Source organism: Myodes glareolus, chromosome 26 (genome assembly GCF_982192425.1).
Source record: "Myodes glareolus chromosome 26, mMyoGla1.1, whole genome shotgun sequence".
Classification (NCBI taxonomy): domain Eukaryota; kingdom Metazoa; phylum Chordata; class Mammalia; order Rodentia; family Cricetidae; genus Myodes; species Myodes glareolus.
Genome location: NC_142051.1, coordinates 40,940,350 through 40,967,030, shown reverse-complemented (window position 1 = coordinate 40,967,030; position 26,681 = coordinate 40,940,350). Strand labels below are relative to the sequence as shown.

Genomic DNA, 26,681 nt, shown 5'->3' with positions numbered 1-26,681 from the left:
TTAGGAAGGGGAGGCAGGAGTTCAAGAGTTCAAAGTTCATTTCCTTTACATGAGTTTGGGGCTAAGCTGGGCTACAGGAGAGTCAGTCCCAAAGGGAAGGAAGGGAGCAGTGTGCAAGGAGCAGATTCCAAAGCATGGGTGGCCTGAGATAATTCAAGTCTCAGTGAAGGGGTCATTGCAGAGATGCTAGACACAGCAGGGGAACTGGAGTTAGGATGGGAGCCTGAAGATGCGACTGAATTACCGTTAATTTTGTGAAAGACTCTTCAACAGAGGGGGATGTTTAATTAATTAGCAAAGCGAGAAGGTTCTTCGATGGAATCCACTCAAAGAGAAGGTGGTGAACACCCCTGAAAGAAGAAAGCATTACACAAACTTAGCCAGTAAAGCATCAGCAATGAATGGAACAGATCCCACTGTTGAAATACATTACCAGCATGAACAAAACACTGCCAAAGACGTGCAGAGAATTTGTGAGAATAGCAGCTAATCAGTGCATCAGACTTAATATCTGACTTACTTCAAGAAATTCAGTAAACAGGGCACGGAACGAAACTGAAGAATTCACTGGAGATAAAATACAAATAGCAGACAAACATTTTTTAAATGTCCACCCTCCTTGGCCCCCTGGGAAATAGAAATGGAATCTACTTGGAGATTTTGTCTTGCCCCTGTCAGAAAGGCTAAGATTAAAATAACCAAATGGTTTCAGATGTCGTCTGCAGGAAAAGGGGAACTAGCAGAGGGAGTTCACACTGTTACAACTGTTTTGGAAATCAGTTGGGAAGATCCCCCAAAAGTTAGAGATAGATGCGCCACATGTTGACTCTGCCACTCTCGGGCGTATACCCTGAGGTCTATATCCCATTTAGGGGTACGGTTCATCCATGTTTGCTCCTGCTATATTCACGACAGCCAGGAAGTGGAAGCCATCTAGATGTCTGCCATCTAATGACTGGATATTGAAAACATATAAGGGTGGGGTAGAGGAGGGACTCGGGTGGGGAGGCTAACTAACACCAAAGAAACGCTAAAGATCTTTTGGGAAAGGCATATGGAAACCGACTACTGTAGAAGGTTTCTAAGCTGTATATATGCACACATATCTGTATGTAAGTATGTATGTATCTATGCAGTTCATAATTTGAATGGAATTACCCTATTATAAGGCAACAATGCCCTTACTAGATACTACAGGCACTGCTGCTAACAAAAAGTCTAGTATTAGGAATGGGTTGCATTTTTTAGTATTACTGGCTTCTGAGGTTGTATAGAACTTGACACTAAGACCATGCTGCTGAAGACAGCACAGTTCAGAACAATTCCAGGATGTGGTACACAGGCATCAAGGTTTATCCCAAAGGGATCCTGGTTTAGTTTGAGCTTAATCTCTGGAATAGGCCTTTTAAGAAGCACTCCCAACATTTTTTTCTTTTCTTTCTTTCTTTCTTTCTTTCTTTCTTTCTTTCTTTCTTTCTTTCCTTTTCTTGTTTCTTCTTCTTTTTGTTTTTCGAGACAATTTTTTTGTGGGTTTTGGGGGTTTTGTTTTTGGTTTTGTTTGTTTCTTTGTGTAACTTTGGAGCCTGACCTGGAACTCACTCTGTAGACCAAGCTGGCCACGAACTCACAGAGATCCACCTATCTCTGCCTCCCTAGTGCTGGGATTAAAGGTGTGCGCCGCCACTACTGCCAGGCTTTGACAAACATGACCCTTATTCTGGCATAAAAGGCCCTTCACCCGCTCTTTGAGTCTACTTCTGCTTGATTTCTCTTTATTCTGCACCTCCGGGCATTTCTGCTTAACCACAGATGGCTTTCCCTTTGCCCTACATGCTACTCTCTTCAGTCCAGATTGTCATCTCAGCTCCTCTTAAGGTTAAGTAGCTACTAAAGTTGGTTTCCTCTTTTTTACTTGGACAACTTAGGAGCTCCTATTATCTACAGTACCACGGTGGGTGCATGTACCTGTGGGTACATGTAGTGTCTGTGTGCGCTAATTTACAATGCCACAACTTCCGCAGGATTTTGTTGGCACATCCATCTAAATTTTGCACGTCTTCGCTATACTATTCTTTGAAGGCAGAGATCTTCTCTTTCATCTCTCAGTCTCTCCCTCTCCTCTTTCCCCTCTCCCTCTCTTTTCAGATATTTTTCAGATTTTATGGCTAAAATCAACTGCTCTTCAGCCTCGCTTCCCTGGGCCAACCTTACACTTCCTATCATGAACTACCAACCCCAGAATGCTGAGCGAGAGCGAAGGGGCGGGCTCTCCGGAGCCACCGACTAATGATTGGTAAGCTCAGGAGCTTTCTTCCGGAAAGGCCCCGGAGGCAGGAACTTGGGAAGGGAGTCGGGGCTCTCTACCCGGCTGGGAGGGGCTTGTGTCTGAGCCCCGGGGTCCCCATCCGCTGAGGAGATGGATGAGGATGGGCTTCCTCTCATGGGCTCAGGCATAGACCTGACCAAGGTTTGTAAAAGATGGACTTCAGCTTCCGGCGGACAGGGGAGGAGCTTGGCCAAGGGGCCCCGGTTCCCCGCGAGACGCCACCTCTCCAGGCCCAACCCGGGCCCCTCTTTTGCTAACTTGGGGAAAGGGGGAGCCCCGCAATCCACTTCGAAAGGGGCCCATCCTGAGCTAATTAAAGAGTCTGGTGTGCCTCGCAGCCTTTGCTCCCCACATCACGTGTCTGTACGCCCAAGGATGAGAGTCTAGAGATAGTGCTCCTTCCAACACTGCCTCTCTTAGACCCTCAAGCTGCCCTCCCCTCCACCCCATTTCTCTCTCTCTCTCTCTCTCTCTCTCTCTCTCTCTCTCTCTCTCTCTCTCTCTCTCTGTGTGTGTGTGTGTGTGTGTGTGTGCGTGTGTGTGTGTGTGTATGTGTAGAAGCACATTCTCAAACTTTATGCATCCCCTGTCACTTTGACACACACAATTTTCGGGAAAAACAAAGCAGGAACTATCTTAATCCTTGCGTGAAATTCACGGCACAGGGCAAAACCATGCCCTTTGTGAAATCCAGATACCCAAAGGATCGCACAGTGTATGTTTCTCCCGTAAGAACCGTGTTTGTTTGTTTGTTTTTACACAACGCAGGTGCCAGCTATTCAGCAGAAAAGAACCGTGGCCTTTCTCAACCAGTTTGTGGTGCACACGGTGCAGTTTCTCAACCGGTTTTCCACAGTCTGTGAGGAGGTAGGTCCTGGGCCGCCGGCGAATGTCGTCGCCTTCCTGCTTGTAGGTTAACAGAGCGAAGCAAGAGTCACAGCCTTCCTTGATTCTCACGGTCATGACCCTCTTCAGCTGCCTTGAGACACCTTAGAACCGCTTTGATTCGGTTACCGTCAGCCCTGTACCCCTCCTCAACTGAATTAGTATTCTAGAAGTTTCTGAAATTGCTTAGTCAAGTTTATTATGATTATGACACCAATCCCCCCCGCAAAAAAAAAAACCCCAAAATTTCAGTTGAATTTTCTCCCCCAAGGCATGGTTTCTCTGTATCTTTGGAGCCTGTCCTAGAACTAGCTCTTGTAGACCAGAGCTGGCCTTGAACTCACAGAGATCCACCTGCTTCTACCTCCCATGGCCTGGGCCACCACGTGGCTATGTTCTGCATAGAGCTTGGATCCAGTTAGCAGGACTTGCTGATTGCCGTGTAAGATGGGCCTTGGGTTGGCCCTGCAAGGGAAGACTTAGATAGAGTAGACCATCCTACACCACAAGGCTGCAGGGACTAAATTGTGGTTGGCCTTGCGCCTGGATTTGCACAGTCTGGCTTTGCGGGTCTGTCCGTTTCTGGGCCCTGGGTCTGCTGGGATGGGTGTGAAGCCTGAGTCTGAGGGCGGAGGCCTGGTCCAACTCCAACAAATCTGATGGTCAGGTCTGCAGCGGTCTTCTAAGAGCCTTGGATTATGAGAACATTAGAAGCTGCTTAGGTTTGGCCTGGATTCTGAGTCTCTGGGCTAGTTTGGCACCGTGGCAGGTATGGTACTGACATCTGCAAGGCTTGTTTGACCAGACAACGAGTGGGCTTGAAAATTCTATCTTTGGTACAGGCCAGGGCTTAGACAGTGCTGGGTCTGACTGGGGTGGTCTTTGTATACATTCTGAGGCAGCCCACTTCTCTGTTCTATCCTAACCAGAGTTGTCTTGTCTGCTGTACTTCTTGGGGTTGGGTGACAGGAATGTGCACCTGTCCACTACACACACATCACGTGGCACACTGCTCTTTCTGATGCATCTTCCTGAATTCAGCAGGTCATCCTCATGCTCACCTGGTTTCCTTAGCTCTTGGGAATGTGTCTTTGTGTGAGACTCGGATTAAATCAATGCTTTTGCTTGCGGGTGGGTACTGGAAAGGCCTGGCTCACCGTCTTCCGGTGTCCAGCCCTTCTGTGCTTTATGTTTGGTGATTGACTCCGATTCATTATTTACAATTGACATTTTGGCCGCTTATATTTTTGTCAGCTGTTGGCTATTTGCTCAGTGAGATGTAGCTAATATTTATTGTGTGCTTACTCACTAACGGAAGAACGTGCATTTATCATCGCAGCCCTGCCATTTAAGGTCCAGACATCTCTCTTTGGCATATACACAAACGAAGACGTGGACAGTTTGAACTCGTTTGTTCTTTATCCATTTGTTCCACGCCCGGAGGATTTGCAGGGAGGCTTCCTAACTTGCTGAGAGCAGCGCAGAGCCCGAGGCGCCAAACTGAACTCCCAGCTCTGGTCTAAGTGAAGAGGCCAGAGGGATCTCTCTACTCTGTATCGTACATTTGGTTGTTCTGTAGCTTCTGAATGGAGTATCTTTGTAGCTATGGGAATTGCTGGAGAGAGTATATATGTATCTCAGCACCGCTTTCTAAAACAGTCTTTAATCTATCAATAGCCCCTGGGAAGCCTGCTGTCCTTGTTTAGCAAATCATAGCAGAAACCAAAATGACTGTTTCCCTAAAGGAGAAAAAAAAAATGAGCATGCTCTGTTGTTTTTTAACTAGGAGTGAACTGCAGGGAGAAGGGCACCCGCTCCCCACACCCTGATCTACATCAGCCATAAATGTAGCGCTTTCCACAGGCTAAACTCAAGCTGGGATAAAATTTTTTTTTTTTTTTTTAGATTTATTTATTTATTGTGTACACAGTGTTCAGCCTCCTTGTATGCCTGCAGGCCAGAAGAGGGCACCATATCTCATTTCAGATGGTTGTGAGCCACCATGTGGTTGCTGGGAATTGAACTCAGGACCTCTGGAAGATCAGTCAGTGCTCCTAACCTCTGAGCCATCTCTCCAGCCCTGGGATAAAATTTGAAACAAATTGAGCTTTTTCTTCATCTGTTATTTTGTTTCTTAGAGTTTTCTGATAAAGAGAACAGTGTAGAACTCTTTTTTATACTTTCTTAAAGAACTTGACTTTTTACAAACTTCCTGCCTATGAGGTTACTTTGTATATAATTCTTTGCCTGCTTAGACCAGAGGCAGGAGAAAGGAAAACCGTTGAATCAGACCCAAGTTACAAAGTCGCTTAGGGTCATCTCCCCTTCCTTAACAACCCCCAGCAGGCATTACTGTTCCTGCTCCCATCAGCGGAATGCTGGGTGTCCACCACCCGGTGGGCAGGGCCAACTCTAGCTCTTAGTGCTGCACTTCCTGGACAGACTCCTTACAGAGAATCATCGGCTCAACAGCCCGGTGTAAACAAGACGCTTGGGTATTTTATCTTGACTCAGTAGGCACAAGACTGGATTTTAAACCATTTCTAATCTTTTCCTTCTAAAACTCTTTAAATTCAGGCAAAAGTGTTGAGAATTCTCATCTAACAAATTTATAGTGTTTATCTTTTATAGCCAAGTCTTAGGCCCACATTGGACTTAACTTTCAAGCAAATGTGATGTCTTTCTTAAACCCTTTTCTGAGTTTCGCTGCATCTTTCTAGTTATATGAGTTCTATGTGGCTTAATGAAGACATTGATTGATGTTCTCACTGGCTTCCAGAACACACAACACAGCAGAGCGCATTGAGATCTACTTTAAAACACTCTGCTAGGGACGTGGCTGTAGATGTGTGGTATTTTATTTGTTTATTTTTGTTTTTGTTTTGTTTTGATGCTTGGTGTTTTACAGCCATAAAGTTCTATCACCTCATTGTTCGTAGTGGTAATACGTAGCCGTCTCTAGAGCTGGCTTGAGAATCTCAGGTGTTGCGTGTTTTCAGATTTTCTGTTGTTCTGTAGGATTGTGAGAATTATTTCTTAATGCAGCGCTCCTCATGAGTTTCTAAATTAATAACTAGACTATTTGGAGGGGTTTTTAGAACGCCAATGTAGTATAAAACCCTTATGTTTTTTTCTTGAAATTATATTTACATTGATTTATTTAGCTTTGCCATAGGTGGTAGTAGCCATAGCAAGGCAAAGACTACTGTTCCCCACAACTCTCCAGGGTATCTAGATAAATGACAGTAAGCTAACATGTATTGATGTTTTTAACAGTGTCTTTCATGTCTTGGAAGATAATCATTCATATCTTCTGAGGCTTTGACAGCAGCAGGTGAAAGTAGGTAAAATGAGCTCCAAATGAAAGGATGGTTGTACCAAAATAATCTGTGTCATACAATGAGGGAAAAAAAATATTGCTCTGAAATGATCATTTTCCTAAAACCTTCCCTCTGTCCAGTAGACAGATTTCCAAACAGCTCTATCCACTGATTGCTAAGATGCGCCTTTCCGTCCCCAGTCTGCCCTGTGTAGATCTCCACTCAATACTCAGTGACAAGTTAGTTGTGTAGTCTGATCATGAGATGTTTAATACTGATTGAAAAATAATAATAATAATTGCAGGTGAATGGCATGCACCTTAGCAAATGTTCCAAATCAGAAAATCTCCAGTCTGTCCAGTCCAGAGCTTGCTGAGAAGCAGGTCAGCTGTTTACTAACTCCGGGTAATGAACAGCAGGCTGTGGGCCCTGGGTCTACCATCCTGTTGTAGCAAACTCTGTCAGCCCAGATTTGAAGTGTTTTCGTTCAGTAAACATATTTCACTTGTATGAAATTTCACTTTTTTTCTCTCTAAAAACACGCAAAGTCCTTCCTACTTCCTAGTCTCGGTGTGAGCGTTTGAATGACGTGTTGCAGACAGCATCTCACACACAACTGCTCAGACATTTACAATATTAAATCTATTTAAAAGTGTGTTTTTATAAGGGCAGGTTAAGACATAAAAATTAATTTGGGGACAATAACTTATTCACTAACACGCTTCTTGTGAAAGCATGGGGACCCGAGTTTGATGTCTGAGAGCCTATGTAAGAGTCAAGGACGGAGGAGCGTGTGTAACATGGGTGTCGGGAGGGCAGGCGGGAGGGTTCCTGGGATGTGCCCGCCAGCCCATCTAAGAGAGAGCTCCAGGTGCAGAGAAACACCCTGTCTCAAAACGTGGACATCAGTTAAGGAAGGTGGCCTCCACATAGACACACATGTGCGTGCACTCACACACACATTAACATGTATGTGCACATGCATGCATAAAATAGTAAATTTCGAGCTCATTTTTCTTTTTATGTTCACTTTACTTAAACCAATATGCTCATTTTTCACATATGGGATTTATCATTTTGCAAATTAATTTGTTGTAAGATTTCTTCTCTAGTGAATTAAAAGACTTATTGAATTTGCCAAAATTGAATTTCCATGATTTTCGGGAATGCGCCTATAATTTGGATAGCATGACATGTCTTATAACTTGTATTTATGTTTACATAACAGCTTATTGTGAACAAATCTCAAAGTTAAACTTAGCGCTGATGCCATTACAGCTAAGCTTATCCAAGGATCGCAGGTCTGCAGTCTGAGCCCTTGGGAGATGAGACAGGAGGGCTGACAGTTTGGGGCCAGCTCGGACCGTACTGAACGAACCCTAGCTCCACAGCAGACCCTCTCTAAAACAGTGAAACCAGAACCAGAAATCAGCTTATGTATGTATAATTTCCGAATGATCATGCCCTGAGGTTGGACAGATGTGCTCCTCTTACAGAGACCCCAGGTTTGGTTTCCAGCATCCATACGTGGTCATTCACAACTGCCTATAACTCCAGCTCCAGGAGACCTGACGCCCTCCTCTGGTCTCCATGGATACCTGCACTCAGGTGCACATACACATAATTTAAAATAAACTTTATCCTTAATAAAAAAAAATAAAAGCAAGCACTGGGTAGCTGTCCGTTGTGCATCTGTATGGAAAAGGATGTGAGTTCACTGATGCCGAAGTATTTTCTCACTCATGCCAGGCTTGCGGATCCAGGTTATCAGAGCAGTTGCTAACCCAGAAGCAGTTTCTTCCATGTGTCCTCTGGTATTGTCACTTCAACATCCACGCCGCCGGCTTTCATTGTCATTCCCTAGAGCATTATCCATCTTCATCCTAACTTACAAAGATGAAAGAGACAAAACACAATAATAGTTAAAATAAAAAGAAAGCAGCTTTTATTTAAATTTCAGATGATAGATTCAGGTGCAGTAATAGATCCTGTCATTCCAGCTGTTTGGGTGACTGAGGCAGGAGACTGCCATGAGCCCAAGTGTGAGACCCGCATGGGCAGCGTCGGTAGATCCTGCTTTAAAACAAGCACCCCAGAAAGCACTGAGTGCTCTATAACAGTGGTCAGTGTTTTACTCCTAATTGTGGACAAAATGACCTCGGGGCATTAAAGCTCCGCTTGTAATAAGGACTTTTATTTTCTCCCAGGTAACAAACAAAATGGTGTCTCTCTGCCATGGAGTAAACTGGCTAGCATTCTTGGAATGTGTAACTAAATGCGATAATGTCTAGAATCAAAGTGTTCAGTAAATGCTTTTATGGGTTGTGCATCATTATGCTAACTTTTATTTGTGAAAGTATGTGCGTGTGTAGTGAATAATTGTATGTGTGGTATATGTGCATGCCTTTGTATGGGTACATGCGTGTGAAGGTTTGCAAGCACATGGAGTCCAGAGGTTGACACCAGATCTTTTCCTCGGTCACTCTCTGGTTGAAGCCAGTGCTCACTAATCCGGCTGTTCCTACTGTTCACCTTGCTCTGGAAATCCAGCTCCTACCTCCCATGTGCTGGAATTGCAGGCGGGCCACCGTGCCTGCCTGGCCTTCATGTGGGTGCTGAGTGCTGGCATGCAAACACAGGCTGCACACTGGAGGACGAATGCTTTATCCCTGAGCCTTCTCCCTAGGGCCAGATGGATAACTTAATTATATAAAGTAGTTAGGGCATGCTGGGCTTTCTTCTGGTTTATGTTGGGTTTTGATAGTAGATGCTTCATTTTGCTTCTTTAGAACTCCTTTTCTCTTTTAATTCATTCTAAAATGAATTGTTCAGCTTCCCTTTTCGGCCCCTCCCCCATTGCTTCTCAAACCTGAGAAGCTTGAATTTGGACTGAATTGTATTTACTTATTCGCCTAAGTAATTTCCACAGGCAGATCCTACGTGAGGCTGCTTTAGACTCATTTTTATTCTTTCTCTTGTTTCCTTTGGAAAATCCATTCGTTTGCAAGTAGTTCTTAAGCTGCTTACATTTCCGGTTCTGTTCTGGGTCCAGTGCGTGAAAGACTGGCCTGGGTGGAGTCTGGGTGTTGGTTATTTGCTCTGGTAATGAACTTAAGACAGCTGCAAGGTGAGAATGAGTGACTGTGTAGAAACTCTGTGACACAGTAACAGTGTTCTCATTCTGCGCTTGTTGTCAGTGACTGTGTAGAAACTCTGTGACACACGCCAGTAACAGTGTTCTCATTCTGTGCTTGTTATCAGCAACTGTGTAGAAACTCTGTGACACAGTAACAGTGTTCTCATTCTGTGCTTGTTATCAGCGACTGTGTAGAAACTCTGTGACACAGTAACAGTGTTCTCACTCTGCGCTTGTTATCAGCGACTGTGTAGAAACTCTGTGACACACGCCAGTAACAGTGTTCTCATTCTGCGCTTGTGAAAACAGTGGTAAATGAGAAATATTTACATCATGTATTTTATAAACTTCAGATTTGCCTTTCATTATTCTTTTCAGCATGTCCATTAAATACTCTGTTATTATGTCTCTGATTTTTCTAGAAACTGGCAGACCTTTCTCTTCGAATTCAACAAATCGAAACAACTCTCAATATTTTAGATGCAAAGGTTTGTATTTCTAAACACAGGGTGAGTTTTTCTGCATGCACACCATCTTTCTTAGTTATATTTAGAATGTGTTTGGGAGTGAAGTCAACCTGACCCCTGTGTCTGTGAAGTGATATTGTATAGTACATTAAAAAAATATATTATAATTGCAAGGTAATGAATGGTGCTAAATAAACATTAACCTAGTCTTATCAGAATGCTCGTGGATTGAGAGTTCCTTTATTATGCCAAGTGTAAAAGTACAATAGAAGCATCGTATTAGCAAATTAAGCTATTATATGGTTCACATTACGTAATGGAAACTCAAAATTATTTTCATTTTAATAGTAGCACAATAATAAAACAGAATAAAACTTAAATGTCTCCTGGGCAAAATTTATAAACATTGCCTAATATTTTCATATGTAAATATCTTGAAAGTTAATGAAGAATATCAATTTGAAACCATGAATTGCCAAGAAGCTGAGTATATTAGTCCATGTTGATAATCCCAGTACTCAAGAGGCTGATGCAGGAGGATAATGGGTTTGATGCCAGCCTGATCTATACGATCTATACAGAGACAGGCAGTCTCTTTAAAAAAAAAAAAAATGAAATAAACAAAACAACAAACAAAAGGTCCCATGTTATCTGCGAAAAATAATTTTTATCTGAAGCCTAGATATTTTGATAAATAACTGACAGATTCAGTTTTAGCTTGTTTTAATTTGTAATGTTCTATATGTTTTTCCTGTTTATGAAATATAGGAGAAACTACTGTATTTTTTCTACTGTATTTTTGTGATTTTACTCTCCACTCCATTAAAGTGTTCAGTGTCTGTCTTTTTATGGATCAGTTCAAAAATGAATTTAACTTTTTAATTGATCAAAATGTTTACTAAATATTCAAGTGAGAAATCTTGCGTTCGTATTAGAGTAAGTCAGTAAAGGTGCGGTTGTACTTTCTCTGCCCCTAGGGACTTCAACAAGTGTGCTGCCTGAGAACATTTCTCTGGCTTAGAAATGAGCGTGCTGGGGCTGTTCTAGCAGCCACACTGTGCCTGTCACACCCGTGCCTGTGGGGGCACTGCCGCTTTGCTAAGCACTGCCTTCTGTCAACACTTGTCAATGACTTGTGCTGCTTGAGATCCTGTCTCCAGTGACTCTTACACCTGTCTCAGGACTGTGTCCTGTTTAATGCTGGGGGAGTTTTCAGGTGCTGCCATCCAAGGACACAGTTACATTTCCTCATGGACAAGTTAACCTTAGCGCGTCCCTGGCTGTCGCATAATCTTCACAGCCAGCAAGCTTTGACAGACACATGTCATTATCACCAGGGTAAAATCAGGAAGGGATTTTGTTAATCTAACCCCAAATGCTTTTTTATTTTAAAACGCGTCCTAGTCTGGAACGTTGACAGTATGCTCGTTTGTTGTAAATTTAGAAAGCATGATTTAGTAACATTTGATGGAAAACGTTTACAGAGAGAAGACGAGCTGTGTCATATGTAAAGTGTAAAGACACATCTCACATCATTGCGTCTTCATTGTGCTAGGGGGCTGGGTGAAGGCTCGGGAAGTGCTCGCTCACGAGCTCGAGGACCCGCGTTCAGACGGGAGGATCCAGCTGATCCAGCCATGGAGGAGCTCCAGAGTCAGCGAGAGACCCTTTCTGAGAAGCTGCTGAAGGGCCAGTGAGGGAGACTCCAGCACATGGACGCACATACACACACACACGCACACACATACACGCACATGCACGCACATACACATGCTTGCTAACCCACACACAGGTATACATATACACACGTGCATACACCATGTGTGCACATACACCGTGTACGGCAAGGCACTTTTCTTTAGCAAGCCATTTTTAATAAAAGTGTTTCAAAAATAATTTTATAAGGGAAATCTCATCCTTGTAAACAGACAATAAAAATGGGGGTGTAAGGGAGGCGAGCCAGAGGCTCAAATTGTGTTAGTCACGTAACACACTTCATTGGTCAGACTCTCAGCTCGCACACGAAACTCCTCTAGTCTTAACCACAATTTATAGGGCAAAAGGGTTATTAATTAAACTTCTGAAAAAAATCTTCAGAAGTATTGTGAATGTCTTTCACTTTTAGTTTCTGACATGGAGATTAAGGATGTAGGTTTAAGGGAGCTAAGTAAGACCGCGCAGGCAGGAAGTATTTTTGCGCAGCTGGAGTGCTCTTCCTACGCCAACACTGGTTTATGTTCCTCAGCTGTCGTCCATCCCAGGCCTCGAGGACGTCACGGTCGAGGTGTCCCCTGTAGCTGTCACTGCTGTCCCCAGCGGGTCACATTCCGAGAGCCCTTCAGAGCAGCCGCAGGTAAGAGGAGTTTGCAGGGGACGTGGGACGTCTCGGTTGAGCCGGAGCCCTGTGCATAGACCTTGGCAGATGTCAGTGGGTGTGAGTCTCTGAGTCAGATTACAAGACCTGAAGATACAGAACACATTCTTGAGGAAAAGGAGCTAGATACTCTGTTTTTGTTTCTATTAAACCTTTATTGTGCATATATCACACCAAAGTTAACAAGACGCAAAGTCTGTATATCTCAATGGACTTTCAAAGTTTGTTACTATTTAGAAATCGCCATTAAATGCACATCTCAGTGAAGTATTAAAATATGAAATAAACCAGTCACCAAAATGGTGACCCACTAAAGTTAATACTAACAGAGTAGGCATCCTATGTAAGTGAATTTTGCGTCTCTATCTAGAAATATTCTCACACAGTGTTTTTAGATCATAATGGTGTTGTTAATAAGGTTAGTAGCTGACAAAGGAAGCCTGCTGTATGTCAGCACACATCTACTTCTGTTTTTTAATAACTGAATATATTTATTCTCAGAAGAGCCCTATGACCCAAGTATAGTTAGTTGATCTTCTGTGCCTGATTCTGCATCTCAGGATTCACCTAGACACATGGTAAGAATATTCAGGAAAAACTGTTTACATCTCTACTGAACGTATATGGACTCCTTTCCCTGTCATTATTCCTTAAACAGCATGGCTGCTTACATTGAAACGGTATTATAAGTAATCTAGGACAGCCTAAAAACACATAGCTTATGTTAAATTCAGACACAGTGCAGCTTTACATAGGATCCTCTAGCGGCCGCAGATTTCAAGATCCTTGGGGTCCTACGGCCAGTCCCCTACAGATCCCCAAATACCTATTACTGCTAATCAGACCTGAATTTCTTCATTTGCTTTGCATATTCACCTGATATGTGTCTGACAGTTTTTGAGTCGTAAATGAATTCATCTAGAGTACGGGGCAGTTCTGTGGCTTCCTGCGTTTATAAAGCTGTGATGACATCTGTTTGGTCAACCTAACAATATGACTCTTGAGCATGCAAACATTCAGATCAACTTCTCGTTCTGTCCACGTTGGCATTTACTAGTATATTTTTATATAAGATGTCTTGAAAGGGTTTTAAATATTGCTTTGTACAGATTTCCATGGATATTGTGGTCAATTCGACTACCCCGGTACCTGAGAGGTGGAGGCAGGGGAGTATCAGGAGTTCAAGGTCATTCTTGGCTCTATAGTGAATTGAAGGCCAATCTAGGCTACATGAGACCCTGCCTCAGCACAAAACAATAATGGAATCGAAAGCATCCCTTTATTACTGTTTCTAAACTGAGTCAAACCCTGTGGTCTGTATACTGATTTTTGTGCAACTTTGATTTCATGACTCAGATCTTATCACTGTTCACAGCAGGGTATCAGTTATTCAGATTGAGGTCGATTTGAGAATGAAATGAAGTACAGTTGAGAGAAAGGATCATATAGTAAGGGCATGACAGTACATAATTAACCAGGAGGCCCTGGTTGTTGGGGACAAGGGAGGCCCTGAAGTCGAAGCTGTTAGAATGAGTGCAGCTCTTCTCATTTGCTCCTGCGGACTTTGGATGGGCTGTGCATTAAAGACTTAAAAATATGCTGGAGTCTTTTTATGCTTAACGATGTTTGGACTTATGTGTTTGTTTTGCAGATGAATGTATTTATTCATACATATTGTCAATTACTTTTGTAACATTTAACAATATCACATAGTAGAAGAAACCAAAAGAATTTGTATTTATTTTATTGCTTCAGAGTTCCTTTTTTTTCTTTTTAAAGATTTGGCTTACAAATAAATTATATTAGTATGTAAACATAATTTATGTTACTTTTCTAAAGACTGAAGATTTTTGTTTTGTTTTGTTTGTTATTTTTTCGAGACAGTGTTTCCCCTATGTAATCCTGGTTGTCCTGGAACTCACCTATAGACCAGGCTGGCCTCAAACTCACAGAGATCCTCCTGCCTCTGAGGATCTAGTTTTAAAGGCATGTGCCGCCACTACACGGCTAAGACTGAAGATCTATAAAATAGTAGTTTATCCACATTTTAGCGCAGATACATTGACATAAAACTAATGGTGCCTGCGGCAGAAGTTCCCATGGCAGTTACACCGGTGCTGGCTGAGAGTCACAAAATACGTTTACTCTGCGTGCTCAGGTTGGTAGAGAAGCCGAGGGCTGTGAGCAGCGAGTCTTAACTGCGCCAGCGTCTGGTGGCACAGTTGTGCCACGTCACGAGTGCCATTGTTCAAAAACACCATCCCTCAGTGTTTGTCCCTGGGACTAGTATTCAGTATTTAGCCACGCTGTTGACTTTGTCACCATTAATGATAGCTCACTAACATGTGAAATGTACAAAACCAGAGAATCTTGTTTTCTCCGAGAAACCTCCAAGCATCACGTTCTAAAAACGGAAATCACCATGTCCATTTAGGATATGGTGATTTAACAAGTGAGGGGCAATAGGTCAGATGGCAGACACCCAGAAAAGGAAGTCACTGTCCATTGGCTGAGCAGGTGACAAACTGCTTTATTGGCTCCTGATAAGCTTACCCATCCTGTTTCATAGGGTAAATAAAGGAAAACTATAATTCTGATGCCAAGAATACATCTGCATTTTAAGGAGCAATGTATTATTGATATTAAGTTTAGCTTATAAGTATGTATAGGTATTTAGAAACATATCCAATAATTAAATTATTGATATTTAAATATAAGAATATAATTTTTAAATATTTATTGCCTTATAATTATAAAAATAAACATCCCTTTTTAGAAACGTGATAGATGCTTTCTGTGAATTGTTTAAAGATTTACAAAAACTCTCTACAGCAGGACAACTTACAAGACTCCGGAGCACAGGAAAGTGGAGCTCCATCAGAAAATGTCGTCACTGTGGCCAGGGATCCACGATACGCCAGATATCTGAAGATGGTTCAAGTGGTGAGCTTCGCTCCGTCTTTTCCGTCTGAGAAAACTGCTAACCTGAATTACCTCGTTTTCTAGTCTCTTGCTTCTTTCCTATTTAATAATGCACTCATAAGAAAGAAACCAGAGGTCCAGTCTTTCTCATTAAAATCTGTTACACAGGGCCAGACAGATGGCTCAATGGTTACGAGCACTGGCTGCTCTTCCAGAGGAGGCCAGTTCGGTTCCTAGCACCCGCATGGCAGCTCACAGCTGTCTGTGACTCCCAATACTCTTCATACAGATGTGCATGCTAATGCTCATAAAATAAAAGCAAATAAGTTTAAAAGTTTAAAATTGATTGCACTCCGGGTTGACATAGGTTAACAGCTCAGTGTAGATTTGTGCCGTTATTGTTATTATTTTATTTGAGATCTTGGCTGTATCAGAAACGTGAAAGAGGGCTGTTCCTCTGGGAAATCAATACTTGAGTTTGATTCTCTTATGCTAGTGTAAATATGCTTTCAAAATATATTCCATTTTGATGTTCATTTATCAGTGATTTGGTTTATTAAAAAAAAGAGCACAGCCCTCTTGGCTACATAAGATACTAGTTTTAATATTATATACCTTTATGTTTTTCTAAGAAATTATGTGTGGTCTGACTGAAAGATGTTTGTGGTTGTCTGTAGCGGCAGAAGTGCTATTTACTCCTGTGACTAAAGAAAGCCTTACTGCAAGTAACTGAAAGAGCCAAGGATATTATGTTACTGGTAATCAAAAAAAAAATGGCCAGTAGTGATGATACACACCTTCAGTCCTATCACCTGGGAGGCCGAGACAGGTAGATCTAAGTTCAAGGGCAGCCTGGTCTACAGAGAGAGTTCCAGGACAGCCAGGGCTATGCAGAGAAACCCTGTCTTGAAAAAAAGCAAAGGAAAATAAATTAATGGGAAGAGGGCAATTAATGTGTTTATAACGTTTTGCTCCAGGTGCAAACCACAAGCACTACGGACTAAAGAATACATGTGTTCCACCCTCAGTTCAGTGGTGTTGTTTACCACCAGAGAGACTTCAGGCCAAACACTGCCGTCTGATGCCAGAGAGAGCAGATTAGGTTCTTTAGGTTTGCCGAGCTGGTGATGACAGGGAAGCCAGGTTGTCCCCTTTTGACCGTCCGTGTCCTGGCCTCGGGGTCTCAGGAGTGAGGTGGACTTTGGGATAGGAATGTATAATTTTGAGGCATTATTGCATTACACTTTTTTTTTTCTCCAGTCATGTTCATTTTTATCCAGCCTCTGAGTCCTGGTGTTCCAGGCAGTGTCAGGTGGGCTCCCTCTCATGGTGTGTCTCAGGTCCGACCGGTCATTGGTTAGCCCCTCCCTTTATCTGTGTGCCACCCTTGCTCCAGCACATCCCATAGGCAGGAGAGACTGTCGTTTGAAAGCTATGTGGCTGGGTTGGTGTCCCATTTCCTCCACTGGCAGTCTCACCTGGTCACAGGAGATGGCCGGTCTGGCTTACGTAGCCAGTGTTCTAGGAGTCTTAGCTGGCGTCGTCCTTGTAGACTCCTGGAAATTTCCCTGGCACCAGGCTTCTGCTTGGCCCTGAAATGCCCTTAATCCTAGCACTCAGGAGGCTGAGGCAGGCGGATCTCTGAGTTCCAGGATAGCCAGGTCTGTTACGTAGAGAAAGAGAAACCCTGTCTTGAAAAACCAAAAAGAACAAGAAATGAGACCATGGACTTGGGTTTCCTGAAACCTTCCATTTAGTTCTAGATAGCAGTCCAGTGTCCTTGGCTCCACTCACAGAATTGGCATCTCTAGATGTGGAAGTTAGAGCCAGACCATATGTGTTTTTTAAATGGTCTTTAAAGTATTTTAAAGTCTTTTAGTTAATGCCATTATAAATTTTTAGTTAAAATATTTTTTAAAAATAATTTTCTTTAAGAAAGAAAGAAACAAACATAACTCTGTACAAGTGCTTGACTTAACTCAGTACCATCTTTTTTGTTTCTGTGCCCGAACATAGTCTGATCTGTCCCGGACATTTTTGGTGAGACCAGGTTTCCCTGTATTAAGCTCCTGCCTTCTTCGAGCCTCTGGTACAGGTATTCTGGGTAGACTCTGGAAGTGCTGTTCCCTTCTGGTATCTCCCTCTCAGGATGCGTGGGCTTGGCCTTCATCTGTGTACTAACTCATCAGTCATTCTTGTCCCTGCTTTTAATTCTCAGGCACTGTGGTTCTTAAATGCCTCTTCGTCACTGAAGTTAGAGGTGGTTTTCTAATTGTTTGGGGGTGGTTTTCAAGAAGAAAGGGAGAAACAATATCTCTACTCTGCCATCCCAAACTAGAAGTTCATCCAAGTTAAATTTAATTTTATTGTTTTTAGTTGATTGTGCCAACCTGTATCCCAGACTCTTATTACCCAACTTTTATTTCCTACTGCTCCTTGTCCTGAATTCCATTCTCCATTCAAACCAAACCACAAATCCTTCCTCACATAAGCGCATAGCTTTTCCAGGCTGAGCCTAGATTCTGCTTGTCTTAATTACTGCTTTTCAAATTCTACTTGTCTCGAGTCCCAGATTCTGAATGTCCCAGCTCATAAAGCTAAAACATTATCTCCCTTCCTTAACCTATCCAGCCATTTTTTCTGTATTCATTATGGAGTTTGTTATTTCATGCCCTTTTCTATGAACACACACATACACACACACACACACACACACACACACACATTATCACCAGTAATTATACTATCACCAATAAGTATATTATCACCAAATAATATATATGTTATCACCAGTCAAAGAGGAAACTGTGTGAGGAAAAATAGCCTTGAGTAATCTTTGTGTTTGCTTCAGCCCTGGTGCTTGCTGAATTTCTTGTCATCTTGACACAAGCTAGGGTCATTTGGGGAAGGAACTCTCAGCTGAGAAAAAGCATCCATTAGCTCGTCCTATAAGCAAGTGTGGTAGGTGTTTTCTTGATTAATGATTGACAAGGAAGGCCCCAGCCCACTGTGGGTGGTACCACCCCAGGGCAAGTTCACCCATGGGCTGTTCAGTTCCTGCCTCCAGGTTCCTGCCTCAAATTCCTACCCTAGCTTCCTAAGTGAGGGGGTGGGACCTGAGAGCTGTAAGCTAAAACAAACCCTTTCCTCCCCAAGGTCTTCCCCCCAGCTGTGGTGGCATTATAAGGGTACTTGGGTAGTCTTTCCAGCCACGATGTGAGGCTGCCTGCCTGTTCTCTGACCCAGGTTCAAGTCATGGGGAAATGCAGAGTTAGCTCCTGTTTCTTCAAGTTGTTGATTTTAAATGCTTCATAGGACAAGGGAAGCTGTCTCTCAATCTTGGGAATCCAATTATTAATCTGTATGTAAACCCTTCGTAGTGTTCCTCAAATCTGTGGTGAACAGCTGTTAAAATTGGAACTGGGGGAGCATGGTGACATTACCATCTGCTCTAGAACATGCCTGGCAGTAGATTCATTAGAGGCCCCGGTCATCTGCTCGTTCAGCCTTTCATTGACAGGAGAGGAATTGTTTAGATGATTAGATTAGTCACTCGGGGTGGTAAGATGCCTTCCTGTTCTCTCTTAGCTGCATACTCTCTTCAGGTGGTTCAGTTCCTTGGGTGTGAAAATAAGCGGGGTTCAGTGGGCTACAGCTAAGATGATAGACATACTTCACTGCCATCCCCCAAAAGCAGCCTAATCCAACTGATTCTAGCACGTTCCTTCATTGTGGAAAGTACTTTACTTTGCCCAAAAGTGCAGCAGTTTTATTAAATGCCTGATTTTTTTCAGCTTCAGAGAGTCACTAATGTTTGCTTTGCTTTCCTAGGACTGTTAATGACAGAGAAACTTATCCAGAGGATTTTGCTGTATATAGATAGTTTTGAGTAATGTTCCATCCAGTGTGCATTCCTGTAAGCCATGAAGGTGTGTGTAGACATGGTCTTAAGTAATGTGCCATCCTCTGTACGCAGTAGTGTAAGCCGTGGAGCTGTATGTTTACATCAACAGTATAAATTATACTCTGAAAAGGGAGTCAGTGGATTCACCAAGCCTCCCCTCCTCTGCCCAGTACTGACAATTCTTTCTGCTTCGGTGCCGTTGTGTTGACTCAGAAGTCAGTTCCTCCTGTGTGGAGCATATCTTTAGCCACAGGGGGACAGTCACACTCAGCGGCATCTTGTTACTGGATATTCTCGTGGTGGCTGTGTTATATCTTCTCCTGCTTCCTTCCCAAATTGTTCAGAGTTGTTTCATTCTCTCAATTAGAGAGAGTCCTTTTCAAACCTCCTCAGTGTCTTTCTCTAGTATAAAAAGCTAGAATTTGTAAACTACCTATATGGTGATCGTTCACTTCACTCTGGGAAAGTCCTTAGATTACAAAACTATCATTTTATTTTCAGACTCTCTGAGACGCACTGTAACCTTTCGGGGCTTCCTCCCTAAGATACCAAGAAAGCTGTCTCAGTTCCTAAGTCCCAGCTGTCCTCAGGGATGTCTTGCTTTGAGATGCCCTCTCACCTGTCGCATTTCTGCAAATCCACTTTAAACCTAGTAATTTACATTAATTAATATAAATGTCTGTGAACAGAAGCTAATGTGGCCTCTGTTTCTTTCACACGTTCACGCTGCAGACCAGGAAGCCGTAATTTGCATTTTGGCCTCCACGCCGTTTTTGGTTGCACATCTGGGAGGCATAGTGTGCTTTCCACTGCAGAAAGTAATTGTTCTGAGAGACAGGGTGAGTGCCTCGAAGCCTGGGTACCCTGAAATACGAAACTCCTTAGCTGTGTCTCAGGTTGTGTGGGACACGTTCAAGTCCTGTCACCTCAAGGCCTTTTTCCTTGTGCAAACTGATACCCAAGCTTCCTTCTAGATTTATGATCTATTTGTTAATCCTCAGATTTGGTCCTTGCATTAATAAAGGTTCCTGGAACACCTGCAGGCACTTTCTGATTTTTTTTTCTTTTCCTTTTAAAGTAGGTTTTATACAAGATTTTTCAGTGAGTAATACTCGTTTGTTCCAAATGTGGCAGATAATTGATGCTGATTTAGTGCTCGCTACCACGACCGTGTGGCACCGGCCTGTGCTCAGTTACATACTGCTTTTATAACTTAACTGGAATCGTGGACATAGATCACTTTTCCAACAATTCTCCCCCTGTTACTGGCAGAGCTTGGTGAATCCTGTGCCAGTAATAAATTGTGCATTGGGAAAGGCCTACTTCCACACGAAGGAAGCTAATGACTTGTACTTTTTGAAACCGTGTTTGCCAAAACAGCCTCTTCAGACACTTGGACTGTTCAAAGCTCTGTTTTCTTTGGCTTGCTGAAAATGTGAATTGAATAATCTCTGGTTCTGGTGGTTCTGATGTAGCCGTTGCCAGCAGTGAGCGTTGGCCTAGGGAAGTGGGCCTTCCATTACCTAAGGGCAGAGAGTCTCCAAGTGCGGATTAAAGATGCTCATAGAGAGGTGCTGCCCCGTGGACCTGAGGAAGCAGGCGAGCCTGATGTAGCGTTCCCTTTAGATAGGAACAAGGTGGAGTTATTGTCAAGACTGGTTGACTGACACCCAGACCCTTCATATATGAGTACAACGTGATTTCCCATGGTCTAGAAAGCTACAGAATAGGTTGCTTTTCAGTAATCAACAGTGTGACCAGAAGATGGAGTTGTGGCTCGTGGTGATGCCTGCTGTCACACACTGGCCCCAGGTTTAGTTTAACAATTGTTTCTTCTAAGTGTGAATATGTGTTTCTTTTCGTAATACCTGGGGTTTTATTATACACACACACACACACACACACACACACACACACACACATATATATGAATATTTATAATAGTAAATGTCAAGACAGTTTATTCTAACATAGGAAGATTTGCAGGATAAAGGGGCAACCTCCTGCTGCTAATTGGGGGAAAGCCACACATCCAGTGATTTGACAAGCTTCCTGTTTTCTGCTAACCAAGTGATTATTATGTCAATTTGACGGTAAGCAAGACACCAGCCCCTGAGGAGCAGTAGACCCGTGAGGAGGAGGCTGGAGTGACCGGTGACAGCCCCTCCCTGCTCTCCTACCTTACAGAAGTACAACAGAAAACTTAGCGGCCAAAATGTTGCCTATGATTTGTTATCGGAGAACCCAGAAAGAAAACTTTCTGTCATAATTTTGAGAAATATAAACATTACTAATTTTCTCCTAATGTCAGTGAACTGAACTCTAAGAATACTATTTGGGAAATATTTTCATGCCAATTATAAAATCTATAAAGACTGAGTTTTCAGTCATTTTGCTTTTTTTCTAAACCTCTGCACGGTGCCTTGAGTTGGGAGCTCAGAGCAAGTCATGGTGCGCAGAAAGTTAAGACGTTTTCCTGCCTGACGGTCGGCACAGCCTGCACTTCCAGCCTGGGGAGGCAGGGGCAGGAAGATGACAGACTTAGGACAACTGGGCTGCCCATGAGACGCAGTTGGGCCTGGGTTATATAGTGAGGCCCTGTCTCCGAAACAGAAAGAACTGTGCCTTTAAATTATGTATTTGCCTTTGTATGTGTTGGGTTTTCTTATTGGGCGTTTTTTATTCCAGTGCTGGGGATTGCATGCAGGACGTCCCAAATGCTAATAAAGTTCTACCACCAAGCTGTATCTATAAGCTTTTTTTTTTTTTTTACTTTGGATTGGTTTTAGTTTTTACAGACAAGGTTTCTCTGTGTAGCCCTGGCTGTCCTGAAACTCACTCTATAGAACAGACTATCCTCAAACTCAGAGATCCACCTGCCTCTGCCTCCCTAGTGCTGGGGTTAATGGTGTGTGCTACCACCGCCTGGCTATTGTTTTTGGTTCTTTGTCTGTTTGTTCTTTGGCGACAAGGTCTCGCCAAGTTTCCAGGCTGGCCTGGAATTCACTCTGTAGTCCAGGCAGTTCTTGAATGTGTTGTCTTCCTGCCTCAGCCACCCAGTAGCTAGAATTATATGCCTACGATACCTGGCCCAGTTTCATTTATTCTTTTTTTATAAATATAGGTGTTAATAATAAGCAGTATACCCAATTCAGATTTTTCCATTCATGTTTCCCTTGAGGTGTGATAGATAGCAGGGAGCAGCTGCCACGCAGCAGGTTGCTGCTGTTTTCAATGGTTGTCAGTGTTTCCTTGGTTCTGTTATTGATGTCTCCTTGGTTCCTCAACTGCTCCCCTTCGCTGGTGCCGCTGCTGACTCACTCCTACAGCTCAGTGAGTCCTCATGCTAGCGTTATAAATTTTTCATTGTAGCCCTTTTCTCAAAGTTTTCGTTTGTTTGCAGGAACTAGCTGTTTGCCATACTGCATCTATGTGTGGTGCTTAATGTACTTGAAAAATATATTTTGAGTTGTGAACCTTAGGAAGGTCAAAAATTCTCAGTCACATATGAACGACCGCATATCAACAAGCTGACGTTCTTGCTTGGAGGCCGGTCCCCTAGAGCGGCTGATAGGCCCTTGGCTCCTTGTTTTAGTGCAGTTTGGGGTACTTTAAAACTTGATTTTATTTAAAAACAAGTTTTAGGGGTAGGAGGATGGCTCAGCAGTTAAAAGTTCTTGCTCCTCTTGTAGTTAGGTTCCCAGCACCCATATTAGGGGTCTCACAGCTGCCTGTCCACAACCTCTTGCTCCAGAGAATCTGACCATCTTTTGATTACTGTAGGCACCAGCAAACACACCACCCACACATACATACATACACACACATACACACACACACACACATACATACATACACACACACACACACATAAAAATAAAATAAAAGTTTTAAGTAATTTAAAAAGTGTAATTAGAAAATAATAAAATAAAGAATGTAAAATCATATTTAAAATGTCATTGAGAGCCAGCAGGACAGCTCAGCAGGTGAAGACACTTGCCACCAAGCCTAGCATCTTGACCCAGGACCTGCATAAAAGTAAGTTTGAGGCCTGAAGAGATGACTCAGAAGTTAAGAGCATTGCCTTATCTTTCAGAGGTCCTGAGTTCAATTCCTAACAACCACATGGTGGCTCACAACCATCTGTAATGAGATCTGGTGGCCTCTTCTGGCCTGCAGACATACATGCAGACAAACCACTGTATACATAATAAATAAATCTTTAAAAAAGTGAGTTTGATAAAAATGTATTTATTCATTAAGTTATCAGATATTTGTATTAGTGGCATTATAATTAAAATAGTTTAAATAATACATAAGATTCATTATCTGAAACAACTTCTTGAAGTCAAATATCCATTTCACCCAACTTTGCTAAGTGCCAATGGAGCTGGTTTCGGTGTATTAAACCACTGTAGCACAGCACCTGCCCCCCTCCATCACGGAAAGACAGAGAGGGCACAAGTAGGCAGGCACCGTCGACTTCTTGTCCTCCGTTTACACAACCGCTCTAGCTCCCCAGAAGCTGCAGGGAAAGCACAGCATCCGGGGTTTCTGTGGACGCTCTCGGGCATGGGCACTAACCGGAAGGATGGTTGTGCCTGCTGAAAGCCAAGCCCTCCTTCACTCCTACCAGGCTGTGCCTTTAGTTCCCAGCTATCCTTCACCTGTGCCGTTCTCTCTTCCTTACATTCCTTCCACCTCTGCCAGAAATAAGGGATCTCACCTGAAATTTTTCCAGGGGGAAAATCGCCATTGGAATTTAAGCAGCTGCTTTTGTTTTTTCCTGTTTGGAATACATAGTTCCCACCTTTCCTGTTAATTTCTTTAGCATTCTGGCTAAGTTATGAGAGAAACAATAAAGACCAAAAGACCAAGTGAGCTCTCAGAGGAAGCAGGCTCCCTTGGGAGGGAGAGAGACCTATCAGCAGGTCCAGACCTAAGCACCATTCCTGACGTCTCCAGCACACAGCAGCATCTTCCATTCCCTGGCCTAGGTTCACAAACGACTGCTAATTAGTTGCTTAGATCAAGATTAATGGTGTGTCATTACCAGATTCAAGGCCCTTTACTGTGGTTCTATATTCTCCATGGGTGCCTAACCCCAACCATTTTTCTCTGTGTGTGTAGATTACTAAGGTCAAAGGAGGGAGTCATAGTCGGCTCCCTAAGCACCTTACCCTACCTGGAAGAGTAACTCAGAGGTGCACTTCCTGTATATTAAACCACTAGAATCTTCTCTACTGCTTTTATTGCTGTACTCGGAGAAATGACTTTAAATTTACATGAATAATATGTACATGTTATTAAAATATAAATTCATAGACTTGTAATTTGGTTAGCAAATTTATATGATTTTGTAATAAATTTTGGGGGGCTGGAGAGAAGGCTCAGTGGTATAAAGAATATTCTATCCTTGCGGAGGACCCATCGGCACTGCTCACAACTGCTTATAACTCTGAACTCCAGGATCTGGTCCCCTCTCCTAGCTTCTGAGGGTGTGTGCACGCACATGCGCATACCCTCATATAGACACAGGCACACATATGCATAATTTAAATAACCATTTTAAATTGTTTGCAAGTTTAGAAAGTTAAAGAATAATAAAATTTTAAATGAAAGTGAATGCATAGAAAGAAGTTATCTGATTTGAATGAGGTGATGATTCCACCATGGAGGAGCCTGTCAGAGCAAGCATTAAAATTCTCCATGCCAAGCCAGGCACAGTGCCACACACCTTTAATCCCAGTACTCGGGAGGCAGAGGCAGGTGGATCTCCACGAGTTCAAGACCAGCCTGATCTACACAGTGAACTCCAGGCCAGGCCAAACAAGGCTGTATATCTCAACAAACAAACAACAAATTCTGCATCCCACTTACACATGATAGTAAAGGAAGAAATTGGGTTTCCCTGAGCACCAAGTTACTCTTAAATCAGCAAATACTTGAGGAGTTACAAATACAAAGGAAACAATTTATGCCCTCTTCAGGTCATTAACACGTGAAGTTTATTATGTTACAAGTTTATTTTATGGGGCGTGGGATGGTGTTAATATGGGAAATTTGGTGTAGCTGTGTTTTAAATGTTCTCATGATAATAAATTCATAACTTTTGGAAATGATTTTCTTAAAAATTTTTAAACTCATATGCCTCCAGGTGAACTTTAATTTCTTATCCCTAAAACATAGAGACAGAGCTGCTAAAAATGTGTGTACTTTAAGAATAAAACCACAGTGATTTTCTTACCAGCTTTCTGGGCCCTGAGAATGTCTGGTGTGCCTTTACCCGTTTTCTCCTGTGAGCTGTGCCTGTGTGTGTAAAAATGACTAATAAGCAGCCAATGAACAGGCGCTTCTGACCAGACACCCATCTTGTGAAATAACTCTTGTAAAAACTCAGTCACTGTTCCTTTCCATAGAAGTGACTGTTTGGTACTGGGCAAGACTTGTGACCCACGTACATGTGCAGGTTCAAGACAGAAACAGTCTCCACCTTAATACAAGACCACAGCATTTTCTAGATCTGGACAAGTCTTTGTAACTTGTCTTGTAAAGTCTTGTAAAGCTTCCTTCTTAAGATAACCATATTCATGTTAAAGTCTTGAAGATGTTTATTTAAATTAATTTCATATTCCTTTACTGGAAGCTTCCAGGGGAAGAAGAAAATTATTGAGCATGTGTTTTGTTTTATGATTTGGTCAGCAAACATTACATATATTTTTTATCTGAATGTATATGTAATATTTATCTGAAAATTTTATCCTTACCATAACATCATACCACTTTATATAAAACTTTAAATGGCATTTTTGGGTTGGGGAGATGGCTCAGCAGTTCAGAGCACTTACTGTTCTTCCAGAGGACCTAGGCTCAGTTCCCAACACTCACATGGCAGATCACAGCTGTCTGTATCTCTGTATCTCCAGTTCCAAGGGACATGACAACCATGGCAAAATACCAATGCACATGAAATAAAAATAAGTAAAATTTTAAAAATGGCATTCTTAATCCTAGAGGTACCTTCCTATAATACCACAACGTGGGAGGTGAAGACAGAAGGATTAGACAGTCAAGGCTAGCTCCAGGCTATGCAGTTTATTTGAAGATAAGCCTGGGCTACACAAAATCTTGTCTCAAAAGTAACAACTGAACAAACAAACACATAAATAAAAACAGGACTTTTGAAACATCAAAAGGCAAAGATACAGTTGAGTCCATTTTAACACGTCAAGAAGCTTCTTAGCGTGTAGTGACTCCCTTTCCAGCTCATAGCATCCCACAGTTTCTGCACACCTCCTTCTTTGCTAATGAAAAGTGATTTTGAGACAGAGTCTTGCTGTGTAACCC

General features: G+C 42.6%; 1 protein-coding gene across 3 annotated transcripts in view; it reads left to right on the top strand.

Moving 5' to 3' along the window:
• The first annotated feature begins 2,306 nt into the window (after positions 1-2,306).
• Positions 2,307-26,681, top strand: part of Washc3 (WASH complex subunit 3) — a 33,588-nt gene continuing 9,213 nt past the window's right edge. The window contains exons 1-5 of one of the 3 annotated variants that reach the window (XM_048418447.3): positions 2,307-2,467; positions 3,095-3,193; positions 10,090-10,155; positions 12,380-12,487; positions 15,344-15,451. In XM_048418447.3, coding sequence (XP_048274404.3) covers positions 2,417-2,467; positions 3,095-3,193; positions 10,090-10,155; positions 12,380-12,487; positions 15,344-15,451 — 432 coding nt within the window. In that variant the 5' untranslated portion in view covers positions 2,307-2,416. Of the gene's footprint in view, positions 2,468-3,094; positions 3,194-10,089; positions 10,156-12,379; positions 12,488-15,340; positions 15,452-26,681 lie in introns of all 3 variants that reach the window. The other 2 variants (XM_048418445.3, XM_048418448.3) reach the window with 2 other exon arrangements.